The sequence below is a fragment of the Microchirus variegatus genome (genome assembly GCF_963457635.1).
Source record: "Microchirus variegatus genome assembly, chromosome: 19".
In the NCBI taxonomy this organism is placed as follows: Eukaryota; Metazoa; Chordata; class Actinopteri; order Pleuronectiformes; family Soleidae; genus Microchirus; species Microchirus variegatus.
This window is the reverse complement of record NC_139820.1, coordinates 11,280,221-11,296,106: the sequence shown is the minus strand read 5'-3', so window position 1 is coordinate 11,296,106 and position 15,886 is coordinate 11,280,221. Positions and strand designations below refer to the sequence as shown.

Genomic DNA, 15,886 nt, shown 5'->3' with positions numbered 1-15,886 from the left:
CTCTGTCTATTGAGCCCTTAATTATTAGTAACTAATAATTAAGGGCTTAATTATTAGTAACTAATAATTAATAATAATAACTAATATGGTCACCCTAAATTGACCGTAGGTGTGAGTGTGTGAGTGAATGGTTGTTTGTCTCTATATGTGGCCCTGCGATGGACTGGCGAACTGTCCAGGGCGTACCTCGCCTATCGCCCAATGTCTGCTGAGATAGGCACAGCACCCCCCGCGACCCTCTGGTGGAGGAAAAAGCGGTAGATAATGGATGGATGGATGGAACTAATAATTAAGGGATCATCAGTACATTTTTGGTGCACATTAAACCAATACCACAAGAAGGTTTTTATTAGTGAATGATGACTAAATGGTTACCTATCGATTATTGAATTACTAGTCAATGACTAATCGAGAGTTAATAATTAGTTTACCTAATTCATCAGGTTCTGGCAACCACACCTGAGCAGTCAAGATTCTGTCATGACATTCCTCAGGAACTACAACAATCACAAGGCTAAAAGAAACATGTTGCTCTTGTAAGTGAAAATGGGGCAGACGACATGAAAAAGCACACATTCTCCCGTCACTTTAGCACAGACCCAAGTCTTAATGCCAGGTTTTGTGTCCAGTCTGATCATGTGATCAAAAGATGGACGAGCCCCCATTAACCCTTTGTCGATGAAAACCTGCTGAGAAGTGAGGAGCCATTTCCTGGCTCTCCTGACCTTGTGTGCCTTGGCCTTACATTGTAATATATAGTTATATTATGAGTAAACAGCCTTCAGATATTTGTGATGCTAGTTATAACACGTTTTTTTAAGATGGTGTGTATAAATATTGTTAAATAAGCAACCTTGAGAGTCTGAAAGGCGCTTACAAATAAAATGTATTATTATTATTATAAATGCTTCTGCTCTCTATCAATAAAAAGTGAGCAAAATTAGTTTTATTTGTAGTTTATTTTGATTTAGCATCCAAATGGTTTTCATTGATCTATATGGTTATTTATTTTTGTATGTGTTTTATTTTTTCTAACTGTTGCTTTTTCAAGCCACCATAATATGTATTACCACAATTAGCACCTTCAATGATGGCTACTTTGAAACACGGAAAGTTCATGTCAATGGGAAAATTCTTTGTTTTCATATTAAAGCATCTCAATAAAATGTGATAAGTTTTTGTCTACTTAAACTTTAAAGCACACGTGTCAAACTCAAGGCCCGGGGGCCAGATGTGGCCCTCAACATCATTTTATGTGGCCCGCAAGGTCTATGCTGCTTTAAGGCGTGTGTTGACCATAAACTACATTTCCAACAATGCATGGTGATTGTGTTACCCGTGAAGTGACGGCATCCCGCCACTAGTTTGCAGTGTATCATTGTATATGCATCATGCGACGAGTGAAATTGAGATTGAAATATCCACAAATAATGTCCAGGAAGAGAAAGATTTTTAGTGTTCACAAAAGCCATAACCATGCAGCAGTGAAAGCGAGCTTTATTGTGGCTGAAGAAATCACCAGTGCTCCAAAGTCTTTTTCTGAGGGTGTGTTTACAGTTATTTACATTTATTCTGTCTTACAGTTACATCTGGCCCTTTGAGGGAAACCATTATGCTGATGTGGCCCTCAGGGAAAATGAGTTTGACACCCCTGCTTTAAAGGTATCAACACAAGTGCAAACACACTAATTACTTAAAAGTCTTTAATCAAGATTGTGATTGAGATAAAACAAAAATAATTAGTTAATGTTCAAAGTTGAAAAGAGCAGTGTCTAAAGTTTTAAAAAGATCTTTGAGTGGTGTGACCTCCACATTCTCAGTCCCTTTCTTTCCTCCCTCTGTGGTGTGTGACGGTCTTTGTCGGCTGTGCTGATGCGTCAGGTGCGTTACTGTAACATTTTGTGAGTCCAAGCATTGCTCCTGTGGTTCAGTCCCGACTGTACTGCTGATAGTTGACCCCGCTGTCGTCTCCATGAAGACTGGAGAGGTGTGAGGAGACAGCTGATGCTCTGAAGCACTTCTGTCACACGACTGTTGCTGGGAATTTGTCCGAGTCTGAAAGGCAGATTACCAACAAACAAACAAGACAACATGTTCTGTCATTTTCAGCATTTTGTAAACCACTCACACTCCTGCACCAAATCCATTGAGAAAATCAGTGTTTTAGCACACGATGACACAGGAGCTGCACGTCTGCTGTCGTGTGGTAGGTTTATGTCACTGAGGTAAATCTGAACAAAGGACTTAACACGTTTGTGCTGTATGTGAAATTGATCTCTATGGACTTCAGTTCGGAGAGAAAACAGTTTGATTTACCTTTACCTTCAGCTTCCAGCTGGAAAAGGAAACATATTTTTAAGATATTCTAGAGTAGACGAAGATAGTATGAGATGAGGTTTTTTTGTTAAGTGGCTTAAATATGTTCTTCCCTCCAGATAACTTGGCTGTTGAGGATTTCAACAAATAAAAGATGTTATATAAACACATTAAAAAAGTAGAGCTTGAATTCAAAGTAAAATCTAGTGCTGCACAAACATACAAAACACAATTTCCAACTACTTTGATCAAGAATGAAGCTGATTAAGTGTGGTACGTGAGAAAATGTGTCCAGTCCATCTGACCTTAGTTTTCCTTTTTTTCTTCTTGTTCTTATTCTTCCGTCGTTGCTGAACAGAGACAACACCTATGCCGTTTTGCTCTTTGTCGCTTACTGAAATGCAATTAAAACCAGGTGATCACATTTTACTCAGAGATATACAAAACGATGCATCTTTAACTTGGAAGATTGGCAGCAAACCTGGAGGAGGAACATTGTCCTCTTGCTCTCTGTCGTCTTGGAAAGGGCTCAAACACAGAAAGAGAGTCTTCAGAACTGAAGTGTGAGTAGATCCTGCAGGTGCTGCAGAACCTGCAATGAAAATTTGAGCAGAGTTAAGATTATTTTATCACAAAGGCCATGAATCTTATCCAATATTATGTAAAACATCTCAGTCAACATAATATCGAATACTGTATAAGACTAGGAAACCACAAATGACCATGTTGGGTTTTTTCCAGGATGACAACACCAGGGCTCATCAGGTTCTAATTGTGAAAGAATGGTTCAGGGAGTCATAATGTTCACCCCTGGGCACCAAAAGGCTTGGTGATATGACTTATAAATAATATTATTAAATATATTTGATATGTTGGGGCTATATCCTGATAAATATGTTATAAATGTGGATATAAAGCTGCACACAGGTTGTTTCTCTGGACTCGAAAAAAAGTTTTCTTTTGAGATGTTTTTGTTTCTCAAAGAGTGAGAGTGACAATACACTATACAATAAAATAAAGATTGCTAATTGTCTGACATGAAAAGTCAAATTTTATTATTACATGATCATAAAATACACTTTTCATGTCAGATAATATCTGGTTCATTTCTTTGTCTGTTTAATGTTAAATGGAGGATATTTACAGGTGTTAGAAACTACAATTTTGTAGATTCTATGTATTTTCTAATCAATATATAATATCAATTGTATTTTACAAATGTATTGAATATAGTAAATATGATGATTAGCAGCCTTTAAAGCCAGGAAAAGTCATCACAGATACCTTATCACAATATGACGATACCAAAAATCTAAGACAATATCTTGATATAGACATAATATCAATACATTACCTAGCCTTAAAAGGCACCAGAAATACATTTAGTGACAAAATAATGCATGAGCTTATCAAAACAATGCCACAGGGAATCAGTGCTGTAATCAAAGCTAGAAGTGGTTTATCAAAACATTAGACTGTGACCAGCACAAGTCCTGTGTTTATCAGACAGGTGATACGTCATGTCCTCACCTTTGTCACACTTCTGTTGAGCACGTGTTGTAGAGGGATCTGCATTTTCAATACAAGGTGTTGAACTGGACGAAACCTCGGTGAGAGAAGGTGGCGTGAAGTTACAGGTCAGACTGGCCTGATGTTCTGCATCTCGACCTACAGCCTCAGATAAAACCTCACTGTTATTTTTAGAATTAGGGGAGAATTTGGGACTATGTCTGACACAAGTTTTGTCCTTCAGAGGTGTCGCTGCAGGACTGAGAGGAGCAGCAAACATATTCAGGAAGGAACGGACAGGTTCAGCCTCATCTTTAACACTTGTATCTTTACTTCTGGAGGGTGAGGACTGTAAAGGAGAACAGAAAGACAGAAGAGATGGAGGAGTCGATTCAAGACATGAAGTTGACTTCAGGCTGTCGTTGATGGGGTTTGCAAAAAGGCTATAAAATGGTCTTTTCTGTGTCTTATTACGGGCATTTGACAGGACACCACAGTGTGCCGCATCACTGCTGCACTCTTCAGTAGAATCATGTTGTTGGGTGCCAGGTCTGAGGCAGTATTGGGGTATTTTGAGTTGTGGGAGAGTTTCAGCGGGTTGTTTTGAGGTTTCAAAATCACTCATCTCCTTGTAGCTGGAGACAGGTTCAACAGGATGAGCAGCTCTGCATTTAAACTCTGAAAAACCTGAGGAGGGACAGTGAGGCTTTGGTGATAATTGAGAGGCAGGGGTCTGACCAGAGAAACGTTGCTTCGGCTGCGAGGGACGAGTAGGAGAATATAACTTGCTTTTGAACTCGGCTTCATCTTTACACTTCACTGGGAGTGAAGCATCCACAGACTGCTGTGTGCTTCCCTGAACATGTCTTTTTCTTCTGGAAGACACAGACTCCAGCATCTCCAACTTGACTTCATTAGATGATCTTCGAGTAGGTTTCATGGACGCCACCTTTTCCCCACATTTTTTATGATCTTCATTGTACAGAGTGAGCTTAGTCTCTGAAATTTTAAATATGTTTTCTTGGGATTTAGTTGCTTCTCTTCTGGAACTGTGAGAATATGCAAGCGTCTCAGTTTCTGGACTCAGCAGAGGATCTTTGTGAACTCTTAGGGGAGTATATAGCACACTTTGTGCAGGAGAAGATGTGGGTATGTGGCTCAAGGTAGAACTTGCTGCTGATTTACAAGACAAGACCCTTTCAACAGAGTAGGGAACGACAGTGTTTCGGCGTGCGGAGTCTGACATGCAAGCGGAGGAATTCTCTGGACCAGAGAGAGATGTAGACACTTGACTCTGAGGAGATGTAAAGAGACTCTGGAATGGTTTAAACAGCTGAGATCCAAGCACTGCTTCCACTGAATAACACACCGGCTCCTCAGGATTAAGATTAGCAGATGTCGGACTGTGAGGCTGTGCACTATCTGATGCCTGAGGTGCAACATCTGCAACAGTGTTCGTTTCTCCACTGTTATACAAGATTGGCCTGAAAAGTGAAAAATATCTATTTATCATTGATACCACAGCTTATATCCAAACACATAATCAGTTTCTAATAAATGAGGAACCAAGTTTTGATTTCCATGAGAACTACTAGTCCTGAAAGGTCTGGATTTATTCCAGAAAAGATCCTAAAGAGGTAACAAATACAAGAACGCACACTCACACAGCAGACTATACACTACTGTAACATTTTGCACTATATTGATTGCAAATACATTCAAATCTAATTCTGCTCTTTTAAATGAATGTATTCATATGTACAGTATATTTTTGGGGGGGAAATCACACTGAAGTTACATTAATTATACCCAAGTATAATTATAATAAGGTTATTTCTAAATCTGAGATTCATTTTAAGATAAACTTCAAGGTAGGAATGGCGTTTCCACACAATAACAGGTGCTGATTTTGGACAGGCAAACTTTTTAGACTGTGAGTGTAAAAGTGTTAGGACAAGAAAAGTTCTTTAATTCATCCTACACTTTTTGACTTTTAATTATTTTTGTTCTTTTGATGAAGTTTCACTCTTATTTGTATTTGTTATTTTGTTGATTGTTATTTTTTCACATTTGACTAAATAAAAAAACAAAATAAACATACTTGAGTGGGTGTTTTGGTGCTTCAGATGTTGTTTCCTTGGTGATTTCGGCAATTTCAATCATCTTTTCTGGTTGCTCCGACGATTCCTGCTCAGCTTTTTTTGCAAGTTCATAAAGTTCAATGTCCCGTTTTAGTGCCTACGATGAGAGGCAATAATATTTTTCAGTACATCAATACATTGCATTATGAAATATTCAGAAACATAAATGTTTACATACACACCTCATCTAACAGTCTTTTAGTGGTGTCATCAAGTGGCTCGTGAGAAAACTTGCACTCCGCTCCCTGAAGACACTTTCCTTTTTTATGGAAGAACTTGCAGGGAAATGACTGTGCAGTTTTATTAAGGAAATATTTTCAACATTTATATTTTATTATACAGCACATTATTGAAGTTGAACTGAAGGATATTGTGCATGTACGGGCAGCTCTCCCCTTTCGTGCAGAATCCTTGGACGTAAAATTTGCAGACGTCTTTGATGAGACCGTTGTAACCCTTAATGTGTTTCAGCTGGCACTCGTCGTCACCCTGCAAACAGGTTAATGGGGGGAGCAATGTCTTCATCCACACAACAAAAACAAAAATAACAAAATTAAAGTAAAAGCTGTCAGACATAATACCAAGCCTGTATGTGGTGCTGTAACTTCCACGGAAATACATCAATAATGGATATACATAGGCACGCTCATAAAGCATGAAGTACAAGCTCCATGAAGAAATATGTCCAGTGGGTTTAAAGGTTAGAGGAGTGGAGCTATGACATCACTGTTTTCCCAAAGTTCCATATTGGTTGAAAACGTCAGGGTGACATTTTGACATTTTGTTTTCACTGACAATGCTATGCTTGCAACTTTGTGACAGTTGGAGGAAGGTGCTTTTTGCTCTATTGCCCCTGTGCACAAAGCAAGGACTATAAAGACATGGTTTGACTTTGAGTTTGTTGTAGAAGAACTTGACTGGCCTTCACAGACTCCATCGAGCACCTTTAGGATGAACTGGAACCGAGATTGTGAACCAGGCCTTCTCGTCAAATATCAGTGTCTGACCTCATAAATGCTCTACAGAACGAATTCTCATACAAATACTTCAAAATCTTGAGAAAGGTCTTTCAAGAAGTGTGGAAGCTGTCCATATTAAAGTCCCTGTTGGTGTAATGGTCAGGCGTCCCAATACTGTTGTCCATGTAGTGTAGTATTTCAGTGCGCTCCCAAAACACCAATTTCATGTGGATAAAAAGCCAACATGATACAAAACTTTAACAGATTCTCCTAAATTCTAAACAAAAAAAGTTTAAAAAGTTGAGACAACTTGCCTTGATGCATCGTCCCCAAATGAAATGTCGACAAAGAAGCTGTCCATCCACCAGAAAAGCATTCTGCTCCTTGAACTCTTCAGACATGAATCTCACCGATTTTACCTGGACATCCTAAGAGGTCATAAGCACAAGTATTAGATTAACCCATCCACTCATTTTGACTTCTTGCAATTTTTCTCGCAAGGCATGAAGGGGATCACAATAAATAAAAGAAAAAGGTTTCAGAAACAAATTATAAACGTGACTTTATCTCATCTGTTGCTGCTGTGGAGAGTAAGTGACCAAGTGCAAAAGGCAAATCATTCAGATCAAACAGCTCCACAGAAACTTGAAGCAACTTCATTACTAGTAACTAAACTACTATAATTGCATTGCCCATTAATAGCACTCATATAATAATAGTTTCATAGTTAGCCTGAGATAAATTTTCAGTTCTGACTTCATGGTAACACTTTAAGTACACATTTTTAGCATTAGTTGAGCATTAATAAATACTGAATTCATCATTTATAAAGCATGACTACTCATAGTATGTAGTTTATAAACACAGTTATGTTTTACTCATGTGCTGAAGTGTTGGCATATACTAATGAGTATTCATGTATTAGAAATGATTAATTCAATATTTATTAATGCTTAACTAATGCTAATAGTGTGTACTTGTAAAGTATTACCGACTTCTTGGCTGGAATAGGTGAACTCACTCCCAGTTCCGAGGTACATGGAACACATCATTTTGATTTCATTCAAGCATTTTAACAGAAAACAGCCTGATGATAAATAATATGTATCCTGCTTACCTGTCTGTCAGGTCTCTGTTTACCATATCCTCTGCCTCCTCTTGTAGTTGATCTGGTCTGATAGGAGCTGCTTCCTCTTCCCCCTCTTCCTCCTCCTCCTCCTCCTCTGCCTCCTCTGCCTCCTCTACCTCCTCTACCTCCTCTTCCTCCTCCTCTTCCTCCTCCTCTGTCTCCTCCACCCCCTCTTCTTCCTTTGCCTCCTCTTTCATTCTGATTATGCAAATTATTGTGGTGCTCCTCCTCATTTTTCTGCTGCTTGTAATGGCCATTTTTGGCTTTGTTGTTCTGACCTTTGTGGCTCGTGTTGTTACAGGTCACTTCCTTGGTGAGGCCAATACTTCCAGCTTGACTGTTAAGCATTGTGTTGTTTCTGGTATTGTAAGGTTGCCATGTTTGAGAACATTGTCTCTGTGGAAAGAAATGTAATAAATTGAACAACGCCCACTATAAGGGGCCAAACATGTGATAAGAACAAAAAAGAATGTGTCATTCATATTCTCTATGCTTGAAAAAATTAGGGATGAGCCGACCAGGCTGATACTGTTCAAAATCACAGGATAAGAAATGTTAAATCTGACACAATCCTATATATTGCATGCTTCTATAACAACTTCATAATTTAAAAGGTCTAAAACTAGTATATCATACTGACATTGATATCGATAGATACTCAAGTTGGTGATATTGACATCGGTATCAGACATGAAAAAGTGCCATCCCTGGACACAATTTTTACAACAGCACTGTGCAAACACTCTGAGACATAACACATAATTACAATTAAAGTACAGTGTGAAAAATCTAGAAACATTTATAGCCTTCAGTTAGCATCAAAACTCAAAAGATATTTAGTTTGTCTCATTTTGGGGAAATAATTCATACACTGCGGTGATTGTATGCTTATAAGGGTTAGGGTAAGTGTATAATTATTTTACCTTCAATTTTTGTCAAATAAAAAAATAATTTCACCTTAATTTGACACACTGTACTTTTAAGTGTTTTGCCTCATGTGTGAACTGTTTTTTTTCATCAAGCGTCATTTTACAGCCTGACATAATATCACTATAATAATGGATATAGAGCTGCAACAAATGATTATTTCGATCTCAATTGTCTTGTTTTGTCCACAAAGCAACATGATTCCATTTTAATGATTTATTTGTTATATGGAACAAAGAAACCAGAAAATGTTCACATCAAAAAATAATCAGAAAACCAGTATTTAATTGGTGAAAAAAAACACTAAAAACAATTAATCGATTATCAAAATTAATAACGATCAATTTTCAAGTAATTGTTTCAGCCCTATAAATGGATATCAATTATAAAAAAAACAAAAAAAAATGTTTTCTATCGTGATAACATTTTCCATATCACTCATTCCTTGATATTATCAGTGTTGATATTATCAATGTAACAACGTACAAATACTTTGTTACTACTACTTATTCATGTAAAGCAGGGGTGTCAAACTTATTTTCACTGAGGGCCACATCAGTATAATTGGTACCCTCAAAGGGCCACATGTAATTGTCATACAGAATAAATGTGAATAAATGTCACTAAATGTAACCAAATATAATGTAAAATGTTTGTTACTCATTATTAGAAAAATACAATCAGAAGAAGTTGATAATGGTCTGTATTTATATAGAGCTTTTCTAGTCTTGATGAGCGCCTTTACACTACAGTTTTAGTTGTTTATTTATCTTATATCAGAAAATGACTTGATACTTCAATACAGTAAATGTCATATACTTAAAGACTTAATATTATAAAAAGGAGATTTCAACTTCTACCAAAGTAATTTGGTATAAAAGTAATTTCTGGTCAGATACTTTTACTCAAGTATCCCTTTTAGCTACTTCATACAAGATCACTGACAAGCAATTGAACACACGTGTACATAATAATTGCTTCTTGTAATTAACCTTTACTCACTTTGTTGTCAGGTTCCGTCTGACTCTTCTTTCTTTGCCTCTTTCTGTTGCTCCCTCTTTCACCGTCATTCACCTCGTTGCTGGGGGAAAAATGAGATCGAACGGTAACAACACTGGCCCTTAAACGCACCACAGCTAAAGGATAAGCTATCGCTAGGCTAAGAACTGTACCTGTGTGAAATGGCTGATTGACTCTTCATGTCTTCGTTGGCAGAAAACAATCCACTGAACAGGTTTGCGAAAGCCATTCTATGACCCCTGGCCCGAGTTGTTTGTTACTCCATATAAAGAAAGAGGAGAAGCGACAGGAGGACGTTTTAAAAAGACAAGCTAGCAAATAAGCTAACTAAACCAGCTGTCTGCAGCAGGAGTTCAGTTCCTGGTCTCCACAAATATTATTTGATTTAAGTTTAATAGCTGTTCACATCAGTTCACATTCGCGTGGTTCTGTCGACATCACTTCATCGTTAAGCTATTCTTCCGTGTTTTGGACAAACGTCATTGAAGTTGAAGCCGCAGCCACCCAGGAAAGGACGCCCCCGGTAAAACACGCCCACTATTTTTGCTGATGTTGTCGTATCTGCGCATGCGTTAAGGCAAAAGCAACGCCAGTGGTGTCAGTATTATCAACACTTTTCCACAAAGCAAGCAACACTTAATCAGTATAGTTTAACTACCTAAAACAGATACTTGAGTAAAACTACAAGAATCTTAACAGAAAATTACTTAGTAGAAGTTGAATTCAAGTAAAAGTCTTAAAGTATATTTATTTACTGTACTTAAGTATCAAAAGTAATTTTGTAATATAAAATATGTACTTAACAGCTCCCCCTGCAACTCTTGTTAGATGGATGAAAATGTACTTAAGTTTGAGGAGAGAGGTGAGGATTGATGGTAGATCAGTGGTAGGGCAAATGGTCTTTCAACTCAAAGGATGGAGGTTCAATTCCCGGGCCTTCCTAGCCTATTATACGTCCGACAGCAAGACATTTAACCCCATGTTCCAGACAATTTCCGACTCTTCTGATTTTATTTGGTAGTAAAGAGTAACACAGATAGTTAGAGGAAATGTAGTGGATTAAAAGTAAAATTTGCTAGAAATATAAATTCACATAATATCTGTACTTATACTTACATTTCTCGCAGCTTTACTTTACTTTTACTCCACTACATTTCTTAAATAAATTGGGTACTTTTACTCCACCACATTTCCTTTAACTATCTTTGTTACTCAATACTACCAAAAAATAACAGAAGAAGAGTTGGTATTATGGTCTGTATTTATACAGAGTTTTTCTAGTCTCAATGAGCTGTTTTACACTACAGTTTTGCCATTCACCCATCTTTCATACCCATTCAGGCACTTCAACATGGGGTTAAGTGTCTTGCTCAAGGACACATATAGACTAGCAGGACTAGGAATTGAACCCACAGCTTTCCAGTTGAAAGACACCTCGCCCTACCACTAAGCCACACCTTGCTCAAGCATTACTCACTTTTTTCATTCTTTTACTTAAGTAATATTACAAAAAGTGACTTCAACTTCTAAAGTCATTTTAATGGTAAGATTCTTGTACTTTTACTCAAGTATCCCTTTATGTACTTTAAACAACACTGATTAAGTCAGATCCAATCTGAAACTGATGGGATTAAAATTTTATTAAATCTTCATTGGCTTAGTATGAGTCAGCAAACGCAACCACTGGTCAATCAGGGGGAACAATAAAAGCTCTGTGATGTTGAAAATCTACCGAGATATAGAATCTGGACTTTGTTCCTCCACATGTGAAGCCATCCCTGTGTCTGGCTCAAAGTTCAGGTCACTCAGACAGTTTCACTGTTGCCTCGGTCCGTGCGTGTCTGTGTTTCCAGTGTTCACACTGACCTGCCCGAGCTTCAGGATGACCTGCCGCTGGGCTCTTCTCGCTCCTCTGCTGCTCCTGCTGGGGCTGTTCGCCATTGGTGCTGTTGCTCAGGAGGCCGAGGACTCTGCTGCACCTCCAACGCCATCCTCATCATCAGGCCAAGCTCCTGATGGAGCACAGACGGAGGATGAGAATGAGGAATGGGGAGTGGGTTCTATCAGAGGCAGCTTTGAGGCTGTCGGCGGCTATTTTGACTCTATGCTGGAGTTTATGGGTGGACGTGATGGAGTGTGTCAGTACCGCTGTAGATATGGTGAGTGGTATTTTATTTGATCTTTTTATTTATCCTTTATTTAGCCAGGAAGGTCCCATTGAGATGTGAGTGGTATTTTATTATTATTATTATTATTATTATTATTATTATTATTATTATTATTATTATTATTATTATTATTATTATTTCATCCTTTATTTAGCCAGTAAGGTCCCATTGAGATTCAGGGTTTCTCTTCGTACAGGGAGTCCTGGTCAAGATTGCAGCATGGATAGTACAAATAGTTACAGACAAGACAATTTCAGATATAAAACTCACAACAGAATATAAAAGGATATATGTTTTGGTAAACACAAAATACTAGGTAATACTTTACATTACAGAACAGCAAGAATGTGCAATATTGTTGTAACAAGGAGTTAATTACAGTAATAACGTGTAATTTCTGCAGTAATATACAACTATAAGCTTTGTAATGGCAATGCCTATCAGCAAATATATTCACATGAAAATCTTTAGGAACCAAAAATAGATAATAACCAATAATATTTTCAATGTTATGACCAAACTTTTGGTACCAAGCTACTGCAAATAAGATGGAATTCCTATAATATTGCATCTCTACGTCTATGACAATATTGTTATGTACTTCTTATTTTAAACATTTATTTTCAAAATTTAAAGGTGCATTATGTAATAAATCTAAAGCATCTGGCCATAAAAAACCTCCTAATATGTCACAGACTCAGGAATAATGTTCATATAACAAACTGAACTCACCAACAACAACAGTACAGACAAAATATTTGCATTAAAAAAATATTTTGCGGACTGCAAATCATGTTTATGTTTTGAAATCATGTTTTCACATGTGGCGCCACCTACCGCCGTCTACCAATCATTGCAGTCAGTAGAATCTCAGCTGCCGAGCAACCACGGGTTGCCAGTTACGCCTGAGAAACAATGGAAACAAAACGAAACCTAAAAGACCTTGGTGTTTTGAATTTGAGTGTAGTAACCGTTTTTGGCCACATTCTTACATATTCTTTAAGTAAAATTTTATGTGGATGTTTTTATCTTTTTCACGAGAGCATCTTCTGTATTTGCACATTACTTAATGTGTTAGTATCAATTTATTGACACCGATTAAATATCAGTTTTCTTTGCATTTATTCTGTATTCCATTTTTATCTGGAAATAACTTGAAAAGTGCTATGTGTATATGATGTTATTATTATTATTATTATTATTATTATTATTATTATTATTATTATTATTATTATTAATAACAATAATAATAACAATAATAATAGTAGTAGTAGTATAATTATTTCTCTTGTACATTTTAAAATTAACTCAGTCGTAACTGTAGAAACAATGAAAATATAAACATACAAATTAGAAATAGATATGTGAAGATAAACAATAAAACATTGTCAAATCTTACTTTAAAATATCAACAGTTCTGTTTTTATCTGTGCACTACGGAAGTTGTGCAATATGTCGAGTCAGAAGATAAAAATTATGCAATCTTTAACTTTCCTCTGGTTTAAGGGTGTCCAGAATTGCTGCAGAAACAGAATTAACAAGTAAAAAGCAAAAAAACACCAGAGTACAGAAACCACTCAGTGCCATCTTAAACAGTAAATGAAACAGCTAGAACATAAGTCTGAAAATAACTGGTTTAGGATTTTAATTAGTTGTTAGTTAATTACTGCTGGAATTCACAATTTAAGTATCAAAATGAATTCACCATGAGTGCACACTGAAACATCTGAAATATATAAATTAATAATCGTAATCTTCAATTAAAGACTAAGACAGTTCACTTAGGTTGATATTTTGACCTCATTCACTTATTGCCATGTTTGTTATCGTGGAGGTGCATATCTGGAAATGGACTGTGACCTCAGTGTGATAGCAGAGGTTTCATGTGGTGACAACACAGAACGTGTCAGATATTAGTCTGTTGTGAAACACGACCTCCATCTGATCACACCTAATCTGATTCCCTCACAGGTAAAGCTCCTGTTCCTCGTCCTGGATACCAGATGCCTGAACCTGATGGATGCACCTCCTACTTCTTTGGACTTCCTATTCCAGAAGGGGTATTTTTTTTCCCCTCTGACTGTGCTCAAACTACTGTATAAATAAGGGTGTGACCCCCTTATCAGGGGCTCGACAGACAAGAGTTTGCTATTTAATTTGTACCTTCCCCTTTTAACAAACTCTTAACCTCCTAATATGTATACACTTAAATATAAGTAAGTAGTATGTCTGTATGACTGTTAAATACTTTGGTTTTTGTAGCTTTAAAAATAAGCCTTTAATATGCACTTTAAGCAAGGGCCTTGCTTTATGGAGGCCGCCATTGTATGCCACCACATTCCCACAGCAGCCATGACTGTAGGTTACATGTTGTGAAGCAGTGGAACTTTGCAAGTCTGGTTGTTTGTCTCTACAGAGCTCCCCCTTGTGTCAACCTCTTTATCCTCATTGTCATAAAAACTCACCTCTGATGCTCCCGACCCCCCTCACTTCCCCTCACTTCCCCTCCCCTGGCCATGTGCATTTGTTTTCAACAGTGCCAGGGAGCCATGTCCATGCCGATGGCAAAACAGCCAACCACCCACTGAAAACTAAAAAGCAATCTTTCATAAAAAATGGCAGCACAAATGCCTTTACAACAATAGCAAACACGGAGGAAGTGCAAATACACAGATCGTTTTCTCTGCTTCTTTTTTGCCAACTCTGCCATGATGAACGTCTAAAATAACTCTATCACTGCCTTGATCTTATAGCCGGTACCTGGCTAAGCTGTGTTGTAGTTGTGGGAATGGCAGTTCTTTTGACTGTACTGAATCCCTAGAATCCTTTCATTAAAATGATGAAGGCTTATTCTAGAGCAATAATACACTTGTACAAACATTCCTATGGGAAGTATATTCATTTTAGACCCATATAACTAGACACAAGTGAACATAACTGTCCCCTATTTCCCTTCCTAAAGCCTAGTCCTCAGTCCAAACTCTTGACACCACACCCTCACTGACTTCTGTTGTTGTTTTGTGGCAGATGGACATGGGCATCCCTGCTATGACCAAGTGTTGCAATCAGCTGGACATGTGTTACGACACCTGCGGCTCCAACAAGTACCGCTGTGACTCCAAGTTCCGCTGGTGCCTCCACAGCATCTGCTCCGACCTCAAGAAGAGCCTCGGCTTCGTGTCAAAGGTTGAAGGTCAGAGAGCACTGAAAATCTTTCAAATTTGATGTAAAAAAAAAAAAAAAGAAGAAGAGCAGGCTGGGTATGACACTGCCTCGTGTGACCTTCACGTTGACACATTTCCCCACTTTCTCCTTTCGCTTTGTCACTTTTCTAGCGTGCGAAACTGTCGCCGACACCTTGTTCAACACCGTATGGACTCTGGGCTGCAGGCCCTACATGAACAGCCAGAGGGCATCGTGCTACTGTCAAGGAGAGGAGAAAGATGAACTTTAAATGAGATTAAAAATACAAACCACTTTCCTGTTAACTACAGACAGCAACATGTCGTATGCTGGTGCTATGGGATTCAGTGGTGCAAAGACTCCTGTGTGAATACTTGAGTAATTTATGAAGAAGGGCTTGTTCTGGTTTTGTTTTACTGTGTAACTAAATTCTGGTGTCTTTGTTAAAGATTCAGCCGCACACACTCGAGTTGTGTATCTGCTGACTCTGTAGAACTACTTCCACATTCAAATTGTAAGCCGGAACTGGGAGTG

The 15,886-nt window shown here is 37.8% G+C and overlaps 3 protein-coding genes across 3 annotated transcripts; 1 reads left to right on the top strand and 2 right to left on the bottom strand.

Annotated features, from left to right (window-relative positions):
- Positions 1-1,595: 1,595 nt before the first annotated feature.
- LOC310940719 (uncharacterized protein) lies at positions 1,596-4,260 on the bottom strand. The gene is made up of 4 exons (XM_083905710.1): positions 3,847-4,260; positions 2,798-2,908; positions 2,622-2,710; positions 1,596-2,055 (listed from the first exon to the last, which is right to left on the bottom strand). The coding sequence occupies exons 1-4, from the start codon at positions 4,103-4,105 to the stop codon at positions 1,744-1,746; spliced, it is 771 nt and encodes a 256-aa protein (XP_083761836.1). The 5' UTR covers positions 4,106-4,260; the 3' UTR covers positions 1,596-1,743.
- Positions 4,155-10,406, bottom strand: LOC310940984 (uncharacterized protein; the record flags this gene model as incomplete). The annotated part of the gene is made up of 10 exons (XM_083906055.1): positions 10,154-10,406; positions 9,984-10,062; positions 8,222-8,450; positions 7,917-7,927; positions 7,240-7,353; positions 6,338-6,455; positions 6,149-6,258; positions 5,927-6,063; positions 4,300-5,309; positions 4,155-4,174 (listed from the first exon to the last, which is right to left on the bottom strand). Exons 1-10 carry the CDS (start codon positions 10,228-10,230, stop codon positions 4,155-4,157), a joined length of 1,905 nt encoding a protein of 634 aa, XP_083762181.1. The 5' UTR covers positions 10,231-10,406.
- A 1,724-nt stretch (positions 10,407-12,130) lies between these two features.
- pla2g12b (phospholipase A2, group XIIB) lies at positions 12,131-15,623 on the top strand (the record flags this gene model as incomplete). Its single annotated transcript, XM_083906268.1, has 3 exons — positions 12,131-12,160; positions 15,197-15,362; positions 15,505-15,623. The coding sequence occupies 3 exons, from the start codon at positions 12,131-12,133 to the stop codon at positions 15,621-15,623; spliced, it is 315 nt and encodes a 104-aa protein (XP_083762394.1).
- Between the last annotated feature and the right edge of the window lie 263 nt (positions 15,624-15,886).

Excerpts from the sequence above, each read along its gene's own strand:
- LOC310940719 (XM_083905710.1), bottom strand. The coding sequence starts at position 4,105 with ATGTTTGCTGCTCCTCTCAGTCCTGCAGCGACACCTCTGAAGGACAAA. Across the intron at positions 2,909-3,846 it reads TCAACAGAAGTGTGACAAAG|GTTCTGCAGCACCTGCAGGA; the intron begins GTGAGGACATGA and ends TTTTCATTGCAG. Across the intron at positions 2,711-2,797 it reads GGACAATGTTCCTCCTCCAG|TAAGCGACAAAGAGCAAAAC; the intron begins GTTTGCTGCCAA and ends ATTGCATTTCAG.